This window comes from Macaca nemestrina, chromosome 3 (genome assembly GCF_043159975.1).
Source record: "Macaca nemestrina isolate mMacNem1 chromosome 3, mMacNem.hap1, whole genome shotgun sequence".
Classification (NCBI taxonomy): Eukaryota; Metazoa; Chordata; class Mammalia; order Primates; family Cercopithecidae; genus Macaca; species Macaca nemestrina.
This window is the reverse complement of record NC_092127.1, coordinates 102,358,490-102,377,913: the sequence shown is the minus strand read 5'-3', so window position 1 is coordinate 102,377,913 and position 19,424 is coordinate 102,358,490. Positions and strand designations below refer to the sequence as shown.

The 19,424-nt window shown below is 39.5% G+C and overlaps 1 protein-coding gene across 10 annotated transcripts in view; it reads left to right on the top strand.

Moving 5' to 3' along the window:
* The window catches only part of LOC105479667 (protein tyrosine phosphatase non-receptor type 13), a 225,357-nt gene that overhangs the window by 196,544 nt on the left and 9,389 nt on the right, over positions 1-19,424 (top strand). For all 10 annotated transcript variants that reach the window (XM_011737771.2, XM_011737770.2, XM_011737769.2 and 7 more), the window contains 3 exons: positions 7,907-7,962; positions 10,122-10,225; positions 18,146-18,294. In XM_011737771.2, coding sequence (XP_011736073.2) covers positions 7,907-7,962; positions 10,122-10,225; positions 18,146-18,294 — 309 coding nt within the window. The remainder of the gene's footprint in view (positions 1-7,906; positions 7,963-10,121; positions 10,226-18,145; positions 18,295-19,424) is intronic.

The window sequence follows — 19,424 nt, the reverse complement described above, 5'->3', positions numbered from 1 at the left end:
TGGGTAAAGGGGAGATTATAAAAGTAGACAGGGGCCAGATAATTCAGGGTCTTCAAGGGAATTTCCTATTTGTTAAGAAAATTTGTCCTGATAAAGGTTCAATCGTATAATTTACTAACCATTTAAGAATAAAATTTGGGGGTGGTTGCTTCCAAAATGGCCGAATAGGAACAGCTCCGGTCTGCAGCTCCTAGCAAGATCAATGCAGAAGATGGGTGATTTCTGCGTTTCCAACTGAGGTATCTGATTCATCTCAATGGGACTCATTGGACAGTGGGTGCAGCCTATGGAGGGTGAGCTAAAGCAGGGTGGGGCATCACCTCACCCAGGAAGCACAAGGGGTCAGGGGATTTCCCTTTCCTAGCCAAGGAAAGCTGTGACAGACTGTACCTGGAGAAACGGTACACCCCTGACCATATACTGCGCGTTTCCCACAGACCCAGCAACCAGCAGACCAGAAGATACCCTCCAGTGTCTGGCTCAGCAGGTCCCATGCCCACGGAGCCTTGCTCACTGCTAGTGCAGCCGTCTGAGATCAACCTGCAACACTGCAGCTTGACCAGTGGGGGGCATCCACCATTGCTGAGGCTTGAGTAGCTCACAGTGTAAACAAAGCTGCTGGGAAGTTCAAATGGGACGGAGCCCACCGCAGCTCAGCAAGGCCTACTGCCTCTCTAGATTCCACCTCTGGGGGCAGGGCAGAGCAGAACAAAAGGCAGCAGACAGCTTCTCCAGACTTAAACGTCCCTGTTTGACAGCTCTGAAGAGAGCAGTGGTTCCCTCAGCACACCATTCAAACTCTGAGAACAGATAGACTGCCTCCCCAAGTGGGTCCCTGATCCCCATGTAGCCTGACTGTGATACACCTCTCAGTAGGGGTCAACAGACACCTCAAACAGGCGGGTGCCCCTCTGGGACGAAGCTTCCAGAGGAAAGATCAGGCAGCAATATTTGCTATTCTACAGCCTCTGCTGGTGATACTCAGGCAAACAGGGTCTGGAGTGGACCTCCAGCAAACTCCAACAGACCTGCAGCTGAGGGGCCTGACTGAAGGAAAACTAGCAAACAGAAAGGAATAGCATCAACATCAACAAAAAGGTCATCCACTCCAAAACCCTATCTGTAGGTCACCAACATCTAAGAACAAAGGTAAAGAAAACCACAAAGATGGGGAGAAACCAGAGCAGAAAAGCGGAAAATTCCAAAAACCAGAGCGCCTCTTCTCCTTCAAAGGATCGCAGCCCCTCGCCAGCAAGGGAACAAAACTGAACAGAGAATGAGTTTGACGAGTTGACAGAAACAGGCTTCAGAAGTTCGGTAATAACAAACTACTCCAAACTAAAGGAGCATGTTCTAACCCATCACATGAAAGCTAAAAACCTTGAAAAAAAGTTAGACAAATGGCTAACTAGAATAAACAGTGTAGATAAGACCTTAAATGACCTGATGGAGCTGAAAACCATGGCACGAGAACTTCATGATGCATGCATGAGCTTCAGTAGCCGATTCAATCAAGTAAAATAAAGGATATCGGTGATTGAAGATCAAATTAATGAAATAAAGCAAGAAGATTAGAGAAAAAAGAGTGAAAAGAAACAAACAAACACTCATAGAAATATGGGACTATGTGAAAAGACCAAATCTATATTTGATTGGTGTACTGGAAAGGACAGGGAGAATGGAACCAAGTTGGAAAACACTCTTCAGGATATTACTCAGGAGAACTTCCCCAACCTAGCAAGGCAGGCTGACATTCAAATTCAGGAAATACAGAGAACACCACAAAGATACTCCTAGAGAAGAACAACCCCAAGACACGTAATTATCAGATTCACCAAGGTTGAAACGAAGGAAAAAATGTTAAGGCAGCCAGAGAGAAAGTTCAGGTTACCCACAAAGGGAGGCCCATCAGAATAACAATGGATCTCTCAGCAGAAAGCCTACAAGCCAGAAGAGAGTGGGGGCCAATATTCAACATTCTTAAAATAATTTTCAACCCAGAATTTCATATCCAGTCAAACTAAGCTTCATAAGTTAAGGAGAAATAAAATTCTTTACAGATAAGCAAATGCTGAGAGATTTTGTCACCACCAGGCCTGCCTTACAAGAGCTCCTGAAGGAAGCACTAAACATGGAAAGGAACAACTAGTACCAGCCACTGCAAAAACACCCCAAATGGTAAAGACTATCGACGCTATGAGGAAACTGCATCAATTAACAGGCAAAATAACCAGATAACATCATAATGACAGGATCACATTCACACATAACAATATTAACCTTAAATGTAAATGGACTAAATGCCCCAATTAAAGACACAGATTGGCAAATAGGATAAAGAGTCAAGACCTATCGGTGTGCTGTATTCAGGAGACCCATCTCACATGCAGTGATGTGCATAACCTCAAAATAAAGGGATGGAGGAAGATCTACCAAGCAAATGGAAACAAAAAAAAAAGCAGGGGTTGCAATCCTAGTCTCCGATAAAACAGACTTTAAACCAACAAAGATCAAAAAAGATGAAGAAATCCATTACATAATGGTAAAAGGATCAATTCAACAAGAAGAGCTAAATATCCTAAATATATATGCACCCAATACAGGAGCACCCAGATTCATAAAGCAAGTCTTTAGAGACCTACAAAGAGACTTATACTCCTATACAATAATAATGGGAGACTTTAACACCCCGCTGTCAATATTAGACAGATCAGCGAGACAGAAGGTTAACAAGGATATCCAGGACTTGAACTCAGCTCTGTACCAAGTGGACGTAATAGATATTTAGAGAACTCTCCACTCCAAATCAACAGAATATACATTCTTCTCAGTACCACATCACACTTACTCTAAAATTGAACACATAATTGGAAGTAAAACACTACTCAGCAAATGTAAAAGAACAGAAATTGTAACAAACTGTCTCTCAGACCACAGTGCCATCATATTAGAATTTAGGATTAATAAACTCATTCAAAACCAAACAACTACCTGAAAACTGAACAACCTGCTCCTGAATGACTAGTGGGTACATAACAAAACGAAGGCAGAAATAAAGATGTTCTTTGAAACCAATGAGAACAAAGACACAATGTACCTGAATCTCTGGGGCACATATAAAGCAGTGTGTAGAGGGAAATTTATAGCACTAAATGCTCACAAGAGAAAGCAGAAAAGATCTAAAATCAACACCCTAACATCACAATTAAAAGAACTAGAGAAGCAAGAGCAAACACATTCAAAAGCTAGCAGAAGGCAAGAAATACCTAAGATCGGCGCAGAACTGAAGGAGACAGAGACACAAAAAACCCTTCGAAAAATCAATGAATCCAAGAGCTACTTTTTTGAAAAGATCAACAAAATACACCACTAGCAAGACTAATAAGGAGAAAAGAGAGAAGAATCAAATAGATGCAATAAAAAATGATAAAGGGGATATCACCACCGATCCCACAGAAATACAAACTGCCATCAGAGAATGCCATAAACACCTCTATGCAAATAAACTACAAAATCTAGAAGAAATGGATAAATTCCTGGACACATACACCCTCCCAAGACTAAACCAAGAAGAAATTGAATCTCTGAATAGACCAATAACAGGCTCTGAAATTGAGGCAAAAATTAATAGCCTACCAACCACAGTCAAATTCTACCAGAGGTACAAAAGAGAGCTGGTACCATTCCTTCTGAAACTAATCCAATCAATAAAAAAAAAGAGGGAATCCTCCCTAACTCATTTTATGAGGCTAGCATCATCCTGATACCAAAGCCTGGCAGAGACACAACAAAGAGAATTTTAGGCTAATATCCCTGGTGAACATTGATGCAAAAATCCTCAATAAAATACTGGCAAACCGAATCCAGCAGCACATCAAAAAGCTTATCCATCACAATCAACTCAGCTTCATCCCTAGGATGCAAATCAGTAAACATAATCCATTGCATAAACAGAACCATCGACAAAAACCACATAATTATCTCAATAGATGCAGAAAAGGCCTTTGACAAAATTCAACAGCCCTTCATACTAAAAACTCTCAATAAACTAGGTATTGATGGAATGTATCTCAAAATAATAACAGCTATTTATGACATATTCACAGCCAATATCATACTGAATGGGCAAAAACTGGAAGCATTCCCTTTGAAAACCAGCACAAGATAAGGATGCCCTCTCTCACCACTCCTATTCAATACAGTATTGGAAGTTCTGGCTAGGGAAATCAGGTGAGAGAAAGAAATAAAGGATGTTCAGTTACAAAAAGAGGAAGTCAGATTGTCTCTGTTTGCAGATGACATGATTGTATATTTAGAAAACCCCATTGTCTCAGCCCAAAATCTCCTTAAACAGATAAGCAACTTCAGTAAACTATCAGGATACAAAATCAATGTGCAAAAATCACAAGTATTCCTGTACACCAATAGTAGACAGAGAGCCAAATCATGCATGAACTCCCATTCACAATTACTACAAAGAGAATAAAATACCTAGGAATCCAACTTACAATGGATGTGAAGGACCTCTTCAAGCAGAACTACAAACCACTGCTCAATGAAATAAAAGAGGACACAAACAAATGGAAGAACATTCCATGCTTATGGATAGGAAGAATCAATATTGTGAAAATGGCTATACTGCCCAAGGTAATATATTGATTCAATGCTATCCCCATCAAGCTACCACTGACTTTCTTCACAGAATTGGAAAAAACTAAAGTTCATATGGAACCCAAAAAGAGCCCACATAGCGAAGACAATCCTAAGCAAAAAGAACAAAACTGGAGGCATCACACTACCTGACTTCAAACTACACTACAAAGCTACAGTAACCAAAACAGCATGGTACTGGTACCAAAACAGATACATAGACCAATGGAACAGAACTGAGGCCTTAGAAATAATACCACACATCTACAACCATCTGATCTTTGACAAACCTGACAAAAACAATCAATGGGGAAAGGATTCCCTATTTAATAAACGGAGCTGGGAAAACTGGATAGCCATATGTAGAAAAACTGAAACTGGATTCCTTCCTTACACCATATACAAAAATTAACTCAAGATGGATTACAGACTTAAATGTAAGACCTAACCCCATAAAAACCCTAGAAGAAAACCTAGGCAATATCATTCAGGACATAGGCATGGGCAAAGACTTCATGACTAAAACAACAAAAGCCATGGCAACAAAAGCCAAAACAGACAAATGGGATCTAATTAAACTAAAGAGCTTCTGCACAGCAAAAGAAACTATCATTAGAGTGAACAGTTTTTGCAATCTACCCATCTGACAAAGGACTAGTATCCAGAATCTACAAACAACTTAAATAAATTTACAAGGAAAAAAAGAATCCCATCAAAAAGTGGGCAAAGGATATGAACAGACACTTCTCAAAAGAAGACATTTATGCAGCCAAGAGACATGTGAAAAAATTCTCATTGTCACTAGTCATCAGAGAAATGCAAATCAAAACCACAATGAGATACCATCTCATGCCAGTTAGAATGGCGATCATTCATGTCACCTGCAAATAGATTTAGTTTTACTTCTTCCTTTCCAGTCCAGATGCCTTTTATTTCTTTTTCTTGATTGCTATGACTAGGACCTGCCATACAGTCTTAAATAGAAGTGATGAGAGAAACATCCTTGTCTTGTTCCTGATTTTAGGAGAAAAATGCCTTTAGTTACATTAAATATGTTGCGTGTGGGTTTTTTTAAGATAGCCTTTATCAGATCGAGTAAGTGCCCTTCTTTTTTTAATTTGAGACAGAGTCTGGCTCTATCACCCAGGTTGGTGTGCAGTGACATGATCTCGTCTCACTGCACCTCTGCCCCATGAATTCAAATTATTTTCCTGCCTCAGCCTCCTGAATAGCTGGGATTACAGGTGCACACCACCACACCTGGCTAATTTTTTAAATTTTTTAGTAGAGAAAGTATTTCACCATGTTGGCCAAGCTGGTCTCAAACTCCTGACCTCAGGTGATCTGCCCACCCTGGCCTCCCAAAGTACTGGGATAACAGGCATGAGCCACCACACTCAGCCTGAAGTTCCCTTCTGTTCCTAGTTTATTGAATGTTTTCTTATCATGAAAGGTATTAAATTTTGTCAAATGCTTTTCCTGCATTAATTGAGATTACCATGGTTTTTCATCCTTTATCCCATCGATATGATGTATTATATTAATTTATTTTCATATATTAAGCCAACTTTGCATTCCTGGAATAAATCCCACTTGGTTATAGTGTCTTATTCTTTTTGTATGTTGCTTGATTTGTGTTGCTAGTACTTTGTTGAGGAGTTTCCCATATATATTCCATCTTTATTTCAATAAAGAAATTAGTCTGTAAAAAAAAAAAAAAAAAAAAAAAAAAGAATGGCTATCATTAAAAAGTCAGGGAACAGCAGAAGCTGGAGAGGATGTGGAGAAATAGGAACACTTTTACACTGTTGGTGGGAGTGTAAAGTAGTTCAATGTTTGTGGAAGACAGTGTGGTGATTCCTCAAGGATCTAGAACTAGAAATACTCTTTGACCCAGCGATCCCATTACCGGGTATATACCCAAAGAATTATAAATCATGCTACCATAAAGACACATGTACACGTATGTTTTTTGCATCACTGTTCACAGTAGCAAAGACTTGGAACCAACCCAAATGTCCATCAATGATAGACTGAATAAAGAAAAGGTGGCACATATACACCATGGAATACTATGCAGCCTTAAAACAGGATGAGTTCATGTCCTTTGCAGGGACATGGATGAAGCTAGGAACCATCATTCTAAGCAAACTATCACAAGGACAGAAAACCAACCACCACATGTTCTCACTCATAGGTGGGAGCTGAACAATGAGAACACATGGACACAGGGCGGGGAACGTCACACACCAGGGCCTGTCACGGGTGTGGGGGATTGGGGGAGGGATAGCATTAGGAGAAATACCTAATGTAAATGATGAGTTTATGGGTACAGCACACCAACAAGGCACATGTATACCTATGTAACAAACCTGCATGGTATGCACATGTACCCCAGAACTCGAAGTATAACCAAAAAAGGATACAATTTGACATCTCTTTCTAATTGTAGCAAACTGCTCCTGCTGCAGTATTTGGATCTTTGAAACATACCATACTCAGTTAAAGTATGAGTTGATTAATCTTTAATGATAAAGGGGCAATATATTATAATTTAACATCTTTGAAACTACTAAGATTTTCTCAAAGCTTTTTTAAGATTTTAAAATTGAAGTAGTAGAAAAGCATATACCAAACGTGCATATCTAAATAATCATTAATTCACACTTTCATCTTTTTTCCTCTTTACCTCTTTCCTATTAATATTTTTAAGATAAGAAATGAAGGCCAAGCTGGCTGCAATGGCTGACACCTGTAATCCCAAAACTTTGGGAGGCTAAGGCAGGAGAGCGACTCAAGGCTAGGAGTTTAAGACCAGCCTGGGCAACATAGTGAGATTCCATCTCTACAGAAAAAAAAAAAAATTTAAATTAACCAGGCATGGTGGCATACACCTGTAGTCCCTAGTACTCAGGAGGCTGAGGGGGGAGGATTGCTTGAGCCCAAGAGTTTGAGGTTACAATGAGTCATGATTGTACCACTGAACTCCAGCCCAGGCAACAGACTCCATCTCTTTAAAAAAATGAAAAGCCAAGATGAGTGTGAAGATAACTAAGTGGGAACAGCAAAGACTGTTGGGCCACTGATGTCTCAGCCACTCTTTGGAGTGTATTAATTGAATGTCCTATGTGTCTTTGTAATATAAAGATGAACAATAACAGTAAATATAGGAAATAACTAACAGGAAAAAAAATAGTATGAGATTGATTTTTTTGTTACAATGGGCTGATTTGATTCTTATTTATTTTTATTGTAGCCCACCAAAATGAATGGCTGTGAAGAATATTGTGAAGAAAAAGTAAAAAGTGAAAGGTAAGAAAATAATTTGCAAAGTATCCATAATGCTTCTATCTATCTGTCTGTCTGTCTATAAATGCTCTGAGTAAAATAAGCATTGTTGAGTAAATTATGAAACTATGGTTGAATATTAAGAATGCTTTAAATTTTTCAGGCCAGGTGCAGTGGCTCATGCCTGTAATCCCAGTGCTTTGGGAGGCTGAGGCTGGCGGATCACCTGAGGTCAGGAGTTCAAGACTAGCCTGGCCAACATGGTGAAACCCCGTTCTCTACTAAAAAGACAAAAACCCAGGCGTAGTGTCTCATGCCTGTAATCCCAGAACTTTGGGAGGCTGAGATGGGCGGATCACTTGAGGCCAGGAGTTGGAGACCAGTCTGGCCAACATGGTGAAACCCCGTCTCTACTAAAAATATAAAAATTAGCTGGGTGTGGTGACGTGTGTCTGTAATCCCAGCTACTCAGGAGGCTAAGGCAGGAGAATTACTGGAACCCGGGAGGTGGATGTTACAGTGAGCCGAGATCACGCCACTGTACTCCAGCCTGGGCAACAGAGCGAGACACTGTCTCAAAAAAAAAAAAAAAGTTTTAAAATTTTTGTTACTAGGAGATTCTAGTGACATGTGAAAATGTGTTTATTATACCATTGCTTCAAAAAAGCGATATTCTCTTAACCATGGGAAAAAATGAATGAAAGAGTGAACTAATGGAAATGTGCCAATAATCATGATAGTGACTGTCTTCTCATGTTGGGTTATGGGTCATTTATTTTTCAGTTTCTCTATTTTTCTATACTTTAAAAATTTACAAATTTTTAAAGAGAATATGAAACAAAAAAAAAAAAAGAAAGTTTTTTAAAACCCACAAAAATATGTTTTAAACAATTTCTAATTATAAAATAAGGTCTTTTTTAACCAAAATATATGTGAGGGAAAGGTTTCATATATATGAGGGGACTTCAGAAAGTTCATGAAAAAATAGAGTTAAAAGATAAAAATGTAAAATATAAACTTTATTAACATAAGCTCCATCAAGTTTAGCACACTTTTGTAGGTGACGATACTAGCCATTTAATTCATCCCTAAAACACAGAAGATCCTGCCAATTTAACCATATCAATGCAGTCTTTTTTACATTATTAACTGAAGAAAAATGCATGCCCTTTACAGATTTTTTGAGATTGAGGAACAAAAAGTCAGAAGGAGCCAAATAAGGGCTCTAAGATGGATTCCTAGTAATTTTCCACTGAAGCTCACAAAATTGCCTTGTTTGATGAGAGGAATGAGCAGGAACATTGTCACACAAGAGGAGAACTCTCTACTGAAACTTTCCCAGACATTTCATGGATATAGAGCTTTTTAACCCAGCAAAATAAGTGTTGTCACCCACAGTGAGTTAGAACAGGGGGAAACATCTGTCATAAAAGCAGCATAATTGCTGCCCTGTTGACATCTTGGGAGCATTAGTCCATGTCCTGGTGTATACTAATGTCATCGGATAAAAGTACTCTGCTTTGTTCCCCCTGAATATCAGAAAGTTCAAAATGTATTCAGGCTTTTATGTATCCTTTTTCACCTCACCTTAGCACTAAACACCGTTCTCCTACCTAGTTTCTCTCTCCTAGCCATCCACCTTACCAAAGCCATCCACCTTACCATCTGTTTTGCACTCCCAAAATATTGAGAACTTGTACTGGGCTTCATTACATTAAGTGAGTGCCCAGGTACAGGAGTGTCCTTCTGGCCTCCTGTTGTAGCAAAAGGCTATACCCGTCAACAGAGACTTCTTTAAATAAATTAAGATACATTGGTATTTTGCAATAGTGGGCAGCTGCTGAAAAGAAGGAGAAAGCTATACGCCAATACAATTGTAATCACTCATCCATGTTGAAGGATAGAAATAAAACCACCACCTTCTACATCCTCAAATGGACTCCTTCAGTCTGAAGTTCAAAGACTTGGGATCTGTCCAAGGATAAATTTTAAAACTGTATTAAACCATTCTACGTCTCAGTTGTTTACATCTACCAATAAATTTTAAGAATTGTGGATTTGGTTTTCTTAATCATTCTATTTTAAAATACTGTAATAATTGTAGAGAAAATCATTCAGGGCTGTAATGTTTAATTTGAGTACAAAAATGAAGAAAATGTTACAAATGTGTTTTGTTTTCATAGCTTAATTCAGAAGTCACAAGAAAAGAAGACTGATGATGATGCAATAACATGGGGAAGTGATGAGTTGCCAACAGAGAGAACAAACTATGAAGATTCTGATAAAGGCAAGAATTGTAATGAGTTTTTTCCTCAAAAATAATGAATTGGGAAAATAAGTTGTTTTTAAGTGATGATTTTCAGACTATATGGATATGCTATTTTACCATATGTATACATTATTTGTTTTTTTTTTTTTTGAAACGGAAACTGGGAGTGCAGTGGCATAATCTTGGCTCACTGCAACCTCCACCTCCCCTGTTCAAGCAATTCTCCTGCCTCAGCCTCCCGAGTAGCTGGGATTACAGGCGGGCATTCAAAGGGAATGCTTGCAGTTTTTACCCATTCTGATACTGGCTGTGGGTTTGTCATAAATAGCTCTTATTCTTTTGAGATACGTTCCATCAATACCGAATTTATTGAGAGTTTTTAGCACGAAGGGCTGTTGAATTTTGTCAAAGGCCTTTTCTGCATCTATTGAGATAATCATGTGGTTTTTGTATTTGGTTCTGTTTATATGCTGGATTACGTTTATTGCCAGGCTTTGGTATCAAGATGATGCTAGCCTCATAAAATGAGTTAGGGAGGATTCCCTCTTTTTCTATTGATTGGAATAGTTTCAGAAGGAATGGTACCAACTCCTCCTTGTACCTCTGGTAGAATTCAGCTGTGAATCATCTGGTCCTGGACTTTTTTTGGTTGGTAGGCTATTAATTATTGCCTCAATTTCAGAGCCTGCTATTGGTCTATTCAGGGATTCAACTTCTTCCTGGTTTAGTCTTGGGAGAGTTTAAGTGTCCAGAAAATTATCCATTTCTTCTAGGTTTTCTAGTTTATTTGCGTAGAGGTGTTTATAGTATTCTCTGATGGTAGTTTGTATTTCTGTAGGATCGGTAGTGATATCCCCTTTATCATTTTTTATTGCAACTCTTTGATTCTTCTCTCTTTTCTTCTTTATTAGTCTTGCTAGCGGTCTATCAATTTTGTAGATCTTTCAAAAAACAAGCTCCTGGATTCATTGATTTTTTGGAGGGTTTTTTGTGTCTCTGTCTCCTTCAGTTCTCTGATCTTAGTTATTTCTTGCCTTCTGCTAGCTTTTGAATGTGTTTGCTCTTGCTTCTCTAGTTCTTTTATTTGTGATGTTAGAGTGTCAATTTTAGATCTTTCCTGCTTTCTCTTGTGGGCATTTAGTGCTATAAATTTCCCTCTACACACTGCTTTAAATGTGTCCCAGTGATTCTGGTATATTGTATCTTTGTTCTCATTGGTTTCAAAAAAACATCTTTATTTCTGCCTTCATTTCGTTATGTACCCAATAGTCATTCAGGAGCAGGTTGTTCGGTTTCCATGTAGTTGAGCAGTTTTGATTGAGTTTCTTAGTCCTGAGTTCTAGTTTGATTGCACTGTGGTCTGAGAGACAGTTTGTTATAATTTCTGTTCTTTTACATTTGCTGAGGAGTGCTTTACTTCCAACTATGTGGTCAATTTTGGAATAAGTGTGATGTGGTGCTGAGAAGAATGTATATTCTATTGATTTGGGGTGGAGAGTTCTGTAGATGTTTATTAGGTCCACTTGGTGCAGAATTGAGTTCAATTGCTGGATATCCTTGTTAACTTTCTGTCTCATTGATCTGTTGACAGTGGGGTGTTAAAGTCTCCCATTATTATTGTATGGGAGTCTAAGCCTCTTTGTAAGTCTCTGAGGACTTGCTGTATGTATCTGGGTGCTCCTGTATTGGGTGCATATATATTTAGGATAGTTAGCTCTTCCTGTTGAATTGATCCCTTTACCATTATGTAATGGCCTTCTTTGTCTCTTTTGATCTTTAATGGTTTAAAGTCTGTTTTATCAGAGTCTAGGATTGCAACCCCTCCTTTTTTTTCATTTTCCATTTGCTTGGTAGATCTTCCTCCATCCCTTTATTTTGGGCCTATGTGTATCTCTGCATGTGAGATGGGTCTCCTGAATACAGCATACTGATGGGTCTTGACTCTTTATCCAATTTGCCAGTCTGTGTCTTTTAATTGGACCATTTAGTCCATTTACATTTAAGGTTAATATTGTTATGTGTGAACTTGATCCTGTCATTATGATATTAGCTGGTTATTTTGCTCGCTAGTTGATGCAGTTTCTTCCTGGCATTGATGGACTTTACATTTTGACATGTTTTTGCAATGGCTGTTACCTGTTGTTCCTTTCCATGTTTAGTGCTTCCTTCAGGATCTCTTGTAGGGCAGGCTTGGTGGTGACAAAATCTCTAAGCATTTGCTTATCTGTTAAGAATTTTATTTCTCCTTAACTTATGAAGCTTAGTTTGGCTGGATATGAAATTCTGGGTTGAAAATTATTTTCTTTAAGAATGTTGAATATTGGCCCACACTCTCTTCTGGCTTGTAGGCTTACTGCTGAGAAATCTGCTGTTAGTCTGATGGGCTTTCCTTTATGTGTAACCTGACCTTTCTCTCTGGCTGCCCTTAACATTTTTTCCTTCATTTCAACTTTGATGAATCTGACAATTATGTGTCTTGGAGTTGCTCTTCTTGAGGAGTATCATTGTGGCATTCTCTGTATTTACTGAATTTGAATGTTGGCCTGCCTTACTAGGTTGGGGAAGTTCTCCTGGATGATATCCTGCAGAGTGTTTTCCAACTTGGTTCCATTTTCTCCCTCACTTTCAGGCACACCAATCAGATGTAGATTTGATCTCTTCACATAATCCCATACTTCTTGGAGGCTTCGTTCATTTCTTTTTACTCTTTTTTCTCCATGCTTCTCTTCTCGTCTCATTTCATTCATTTGATCTTCAATCGCTGATACTCTTTCTTCCAGTTGATTGAGTCAGTTACTGAAGCTTGTGCATTTGTCACGTAGTTTTCATGTTATGGTTTTTGTCTATATCAGTTCTTTTAAAGTCTCCTCTGCATTGATTATTCTAGTTATCCATTCATCCATTATTTTTTCAAGGTTTTTAGTTTCTTTGCACTGGTTACGTAGCTGCTCCTCTAGCTCTAAGAAGTTTGATCGACTGAAACCTTCTTCTCTCAACTCATCAAAGTCATTCTCCGTCCAGCTTTGTTCCATTGCTGGCAATGAGCTGTGTTCTTTTGGAGGGGGAGATGCGCTCTGATTTTTTTAATTTCCAGCTTTTCTGCACTGCTTTTTCCCCATCTTTGTGGTTTTATCTGCCTTTGGTCTTTGATGATGGTGATGTACTGATGGGGTTTTGATGTGGGTGTCCTTTCTGTTTGTTAGTTTTCCTTCTAACAGCCAGGACCCTCAGCTGTAGGTCTGTTGGAATTTGCTTGAGGTCCACTCCAGACCCTGTTTGCCTGGGTATCAGCAGCAGAGGCTACAGAAGATAGAATGTTGCTGAACAGCAAGTGTTGCTGTCTGATTCTTGCTCTGGAAGCTTCGTCTCAGGGGTGTACCCCGCTGTGTGAGGTGTGAGGTGTAGGTCTGCACCTAGTGGGGGATGTCTCCCAGTTAGGCTACTCAGGGGTCAGGGACCCACTTGTGCAGGCAGTCTGTCTGTTCTCATATCTCAACTTCCGTGCTGGGAGATCCACTGCTCTCTTCAAAGCTATCAGACAGGGGCATTAACCTCTGCCGAGGTTTCTGCTTCTTTTTGTTTAGCTATGCCCAGAGGAGGAGTCTACAGAGGCAGGCAGGCCTCCTTGAACTGCGGTGGGCTCCACCCAGTTCAAGCTTCTGGGCAGCTTTGTTTACCTACTTAAGCCTCAGCAATGGTGGGTGCCCCTCCCCCAGCCTCGCTGCCTCCTTGCAGTTAGATCTCCAACTGCTGTGCTAGCAATGAGGGAGGCTCCGTGGGTGTGGGACCCTCCGGGCCAGGTGTGGGATATAATCTCCTGGTGTGCCGTTTGCCAAGACCCTTGGTAAAGCACAGTATTAGGGTAGGAGTTACCTGATTTTCCAGGTGTTGTGTGTCTCAGTTTCCCTTGGCTAGGAAAAGGGATTCCCTTCCCCCTTGTGCTTCCCAGGTGAGGTGATGCCTCACCCTGCTTCAGCTCTCACTGGTCGGGCTGCACCAGCTGACCAGCACCGATTGTCCAGCACTCCCCAGTGAGATGAACCCGGTACCTCAGTTGAAAATGCAGAAATCACCCATCTTCTGTGTCACTCACGCTGGGAGCTGGAGGCTGGAGCTGTTCCTATTTGGCCATCTTTGGCATGCCCCCTCAGTTTGACCATGTATACATACTTTAAGTGGAAATATGAAGTCATAATTTTGCCATTCTGGAAGGAGAAGTCAAGGGGCCCTTTTTTTTTTTTTTTTTTTTTTTTTTTTTTTTTTTTTTTGAGACAGAGTCTTGCTCATCGCCCAGGCCGGTGAATACAGTGGCACAGTCTTGGCTCACTGCAACCTCCATCTCCTGAATTCAAGCAATTCTCCTGCCTCAGCCTCCCGAGTAGCTGGGATTACAGGTGCGTGCCACCACGCCTAGCTATTTTTTTCTCTTTTTAGTAGAGATGGGGTTTCATCATGTTGGCCAGGCTGGTCTCTAACTCCTGACCTCAGGTGATCCACCCACCTGGGCCTCCCAAAGTGCTGGGATTACAGGCATGAGCCACTGCACCTGGCCAATAATTATTATTATCCTAGAATCCCAACCGTATCTTTTATGATCGGGAATCAATTGGTCTGTTTCACTGTTACTGCCTTTGCATGTTATTACTGAGCCAATAGAGAAATGAAATTCTATCCAGTGTTTCATTCCTCTTATTTCATGTCAGGAAGTGTTACTATAATGAAAGAACATGGTTTTGTCATTCAAAGCAAAGTCTTAGTTTTTTTTAAAGAAATTAACAGCTTAGGCTGGGTGTGCTGGCCCACGCCTATAACCCCAGCACTTTGGAAGGCCGAAGCAGGCTAATCACCTGAGGTCAGGAGTTGGACCAGCCTGACCAATAGGCAAAACCCCATCTCTTCTAAAAATACAAAAATTAGCTGGTCATGGGCCAGGGATAACTGGCCCTGGTGTTTGATAGCTTTCTCCATGCAAATAAAGAATTCCCTTGAGTTCTTTGTGCCAAGGATGGATGGTGAAGAGAGAAATCAGTGTTCCTAGAGTAATCTCCCATAGTAAGGAATTTCTGAAGTGTCTCTCTTACTTTCCCCATGTTCTTAGAAGCTAATTTAAATGAAAAGTAGTAATAGAACTAAATTTGGTAATTTTTTGTAATGAGTTCCTGGGGTTTTTTGGGTGGGGAGGGAGCGGGTAACAGTTTAAGCTGCATATGTTATGCAGATTAGAATTTCAAATACAGCTAAGCATACTTGTAAAACTTTAGGACAGCATTTCTCAAATTTGAGAACATAAGAAGCACTTAGAATGTTTATGGAACAGTTTGAATAACATTTAATGCCATTATTTTAGATTATCATTCTCTACTGGTGCCAGGGTGAGCAACACATTGCAACTCAAGGCACTGAAATAATTCAGTGTTTAGTTATGAGTTGGTTATTCAGGTGATCTAGAATGTGCTTTTTATATTATCTTGAAATTAAAACAAAATTTTTAAATGCTTATGTAGAAATACTTGCCTCCATGGGTCAGCAGAGCCCAATTTAAGAAAAACTAGGCTAAGAAATATCTAAAATACATTTGATTTTCTGCAATCAAGCTGTTCATAAAAAGAATGTATATACATATATTTTACTTATGGTCACATTTTAGAGTAAAAGTACTGAAGCAAAGGATATTGTCATTATAATTCTCAATTATCTGCTAAAATGATGGTTCCATTGACTCTGTTGTAACAATTTAAAGGTATTTATTTAACTAAAGTTTGTTTTTTAAAATAAAACATATTAGTCTGTTAGTCTTAACACATACCAATTTTGTATTTGTTTGATGTGCTGTGATTTTTTTCATCTTTTCCCATCATTTATAAAGCCTTTCTCTATATATGAGATCAAGATTTTAGTGTGTGTGTCTGTGTGATGTGTATAAGGAGTCAGGGGAGCATAAAATAGAGAATATTGTGAAGTTTGGGATTCTTCAGAAAAATTCATCTTCTCTTACTGTAACAGAGTTCTGTTGTTGAAAGAATCCCATTTACTGTTATCTAGAATACTTCTTTTAAAAAATTGCCTACCTAGGCCGGGCGCGGTGGCTCAAGCCTGTAATCCCAGCACTTTGGGAGGCCGAGACGGGCGGATCACGAGGTCAGGAGATCAAGACCATGCTGGCTAACACGGTGAAACCCCGTCTCTACTAAAAAATACAAAAAACTAGCCGGGCGAGGTGGCAGGCGCCTGTAGTCCCAGCTACTCGGGAGGCTGAGGCAGGAGAATGGCGTAAACCTGGGAGGTGGAGCTTGCAGTGAGCTGAGATCCGGCCACTGCACTCCAGCTTGGGCGACAGAGCGAGACTCCGTCTCAAAAAAAAAAAAAAAAAAAAAAAAAATTGCCTACCTATTATGTTGTTTCTGAAATTCTGAGAACTAAGTACAATTACCTTTTTATGGCTGGTTTTGCAGGGAAAAGAAACAAGCTGTCCCCAGGCTGCCCATGATAAATCCCTTATCAAAAATGTTTTAAAAGTGCCATTTGAGTCAAGAGAAGCAAAAAGAAACAACATAAACTCCTTTAGAAACTGTAGATGAATGAGAGCCAAGAGCCTTAAACACTTCTGAACGTCAGTGAGGTATCTCCTTAAAAGCTGGGTGTGAGAGTGTGCTAGGGCAGACTTCCCTGTGTTAATTGTAGTTATCAGCCTACCTATTAATTCTATTACCTTATTTATTCTCTCATATTTAAAGACTTTCCCTTTTGTATGATGAGGTAAGAATAGGCTGAAATTAGTTCATTTGTTAATTAAATCTGTTCTGGGGGAAATATTATTAGTTGTTGCGTATTTAAAGACTTTCCTGGCCAGGCACAATGGCTCATGCCTGGAATCCCAGCACTTTGGGAGGCCAAGGCAGGCGGATCGCTTGAGCCCAGGAGTTCAGGACCAGGTTGGGTAACATGGCAAAACCCTATCTCTACAAAAAAATACAAAAAGTGACCCAGGCGTGGTGGTGCTTACCTGTAGTCCCAGCCACCAGGAAGGCTGAGGTGGGAGGACCACCTGAGCCAGGTGGTTGAAGCTGCATTGAGCTGTGATTGTGCCTTTGCACTCCAGCGTGGGCTACAGAATCAGACCGTGTGTGTGTGTGTGTGTATAAAATAAATAAAATAAAGACCTTCCTAGCCAGGTAGAGTGGCTAATATATATATACACACACACACACACACACATTTTTATATATACACATATATACATATATATTTATTATGTGTATATACACACACACATATATAAATATATAAAATAAAGTAACATAAAGACCTTCCTAGCCAGATGCAGTGGCTCGCGTCTCTTGTCCCAGCACTTGGGGAAGCCAAGACAGGAGGATCACTTGAGGCCAGGAGTTCAAGACCAGCTTGGACAACATAGGGAGACTCCATCTCTTCAAAAATATTTAAAAATTAGCCAGGCACAGAGTGGTACATGACTGTGGTCCCAGCTACTTGGGAGACTGAGGCAGGAAGATCCCTTGAGTCTGGGAGATCAAGGCTGCAGTGAGCTGTGATTACAGAACTGTACTCCATCCTAGGTGACATTTGACTTTAGAATTGACTTTAGAACCTAGGACTATCTGACCCCAACAACACCCCACATGGAATATTCTATAACCCTCACAGACAATACTGTCAATAAATTGTGCTCTAACTCATCACTTTTTGGCAGAGTTGGGTTTTTTAAATTGTATTTTTTCCTAAAATATAAACACTTTTAAACAGAAGTTAAAAATTAAGACACAAAGTTCTGTCTCATAAAGAGATAGAACAAGATTCTATTTCTAAATAAATAAATAGACTTTCCCTTTTGTAAGATGAGGTGAACATAGGCTGAAATTAGTTCACTTAGTTAAATCTGTTCTGGAGGAACTGTTTTTAAATTGCTGTCCTTCCTATTAGATCATTCCTTTCTGACAAACGAGGAGCTCGCTGTACTCCCTGTCGTCAAAGTGCTTCCCTCTGGTAAATACACGGGTGCCAACTTAAAATCAGTCATTCGAGTCCTGCGGGGTTTGCTAGATCAAGGAATTCCTTCTAAGGAGCTGGAGGTAAGTGGCTTCTGCCAATGATTCTCTCCCAAGGTGTATGCATTTAGTTTGTAAGGAAAATGTATCTTTACTAGCCCAAGATTAGAAGAAATTTTGAAAATTTTCCAACTCTAAAAGCACCACCTTATCACATCTAGCAGAAAATTAATTTTTCTGATTAGGATTCCAATAATAGTGATTTAAAATGTTAACTACTTGGAACTTGATACATTTCCCTGAAGATTATCCTTCCTGCCTCATAGTTAAGGTAAAAATGTTAAAAAAAAAAAAAAAAAAAAAAAAAAAAAAAAGGCCAAGTATAAATTTCAGCCATCCACTTTATAATTAGTGTATTGTAGACGTGTTTCATCATTAACAGTAGGTTCTAACTGAATACAGCTCCAAGAATGTGTGTCCTAGTTCAAAGCAGCAATGGCTCAGAGCCCTAGCTCCTGTGGTCTCATGGCACCGTCCATATTTAGCACTAGAAAAGAGAGTGGTTTTGAGGTTGACCTTGCCCCTCTTCTTCAAACCATCTGCTTATTTGCCTACTTCCTAAGCTTTGTAGCCACTAAAAGGAGTTAACTTTAATAAGAGCTTCCGCTATGTGCTTGTTGCTTTGTACATATTCCTCAAAATATTAATTCCATTATAGACTGTGAAACTGAGGCTCAGTAATTAAGGTATTTTCCTCTCCTCATTGCCATGCTATGGAATAATTTCTTCTTTAAGTTCTTAGATTTAAATGTCACCATTGGAAAACTTCCATCACAACCCTTCTAAAGCAGTGTTTATAAGGATTTATCTACCACAGTAGCTTTTTGGTTTCTTCAAGACATATACTACAATATTTGTTTACTTCTTTATTGTGTCTTTCTCCCAATAAGCTGTAAAGGCCAGGAGAGGCAAAATCTATCTTCTTGCTCACCCACTGTATTCCCATCACTTATTACAGTACCTTGCATATAGTGGGCATGCAATTATATTTTTTGAATGAGTGAATGAATGAAAAGTGAGCAAGAATTGACTTTAGAACCTAGGACTATCTGACCACAACAATACCCCACATGGAATATTCTATAACCCCCACAGACAATACTGTCAATAAATTGTGCTCTAGCTCATCACTTTGTGGCAGCGTTGGGTTTTTT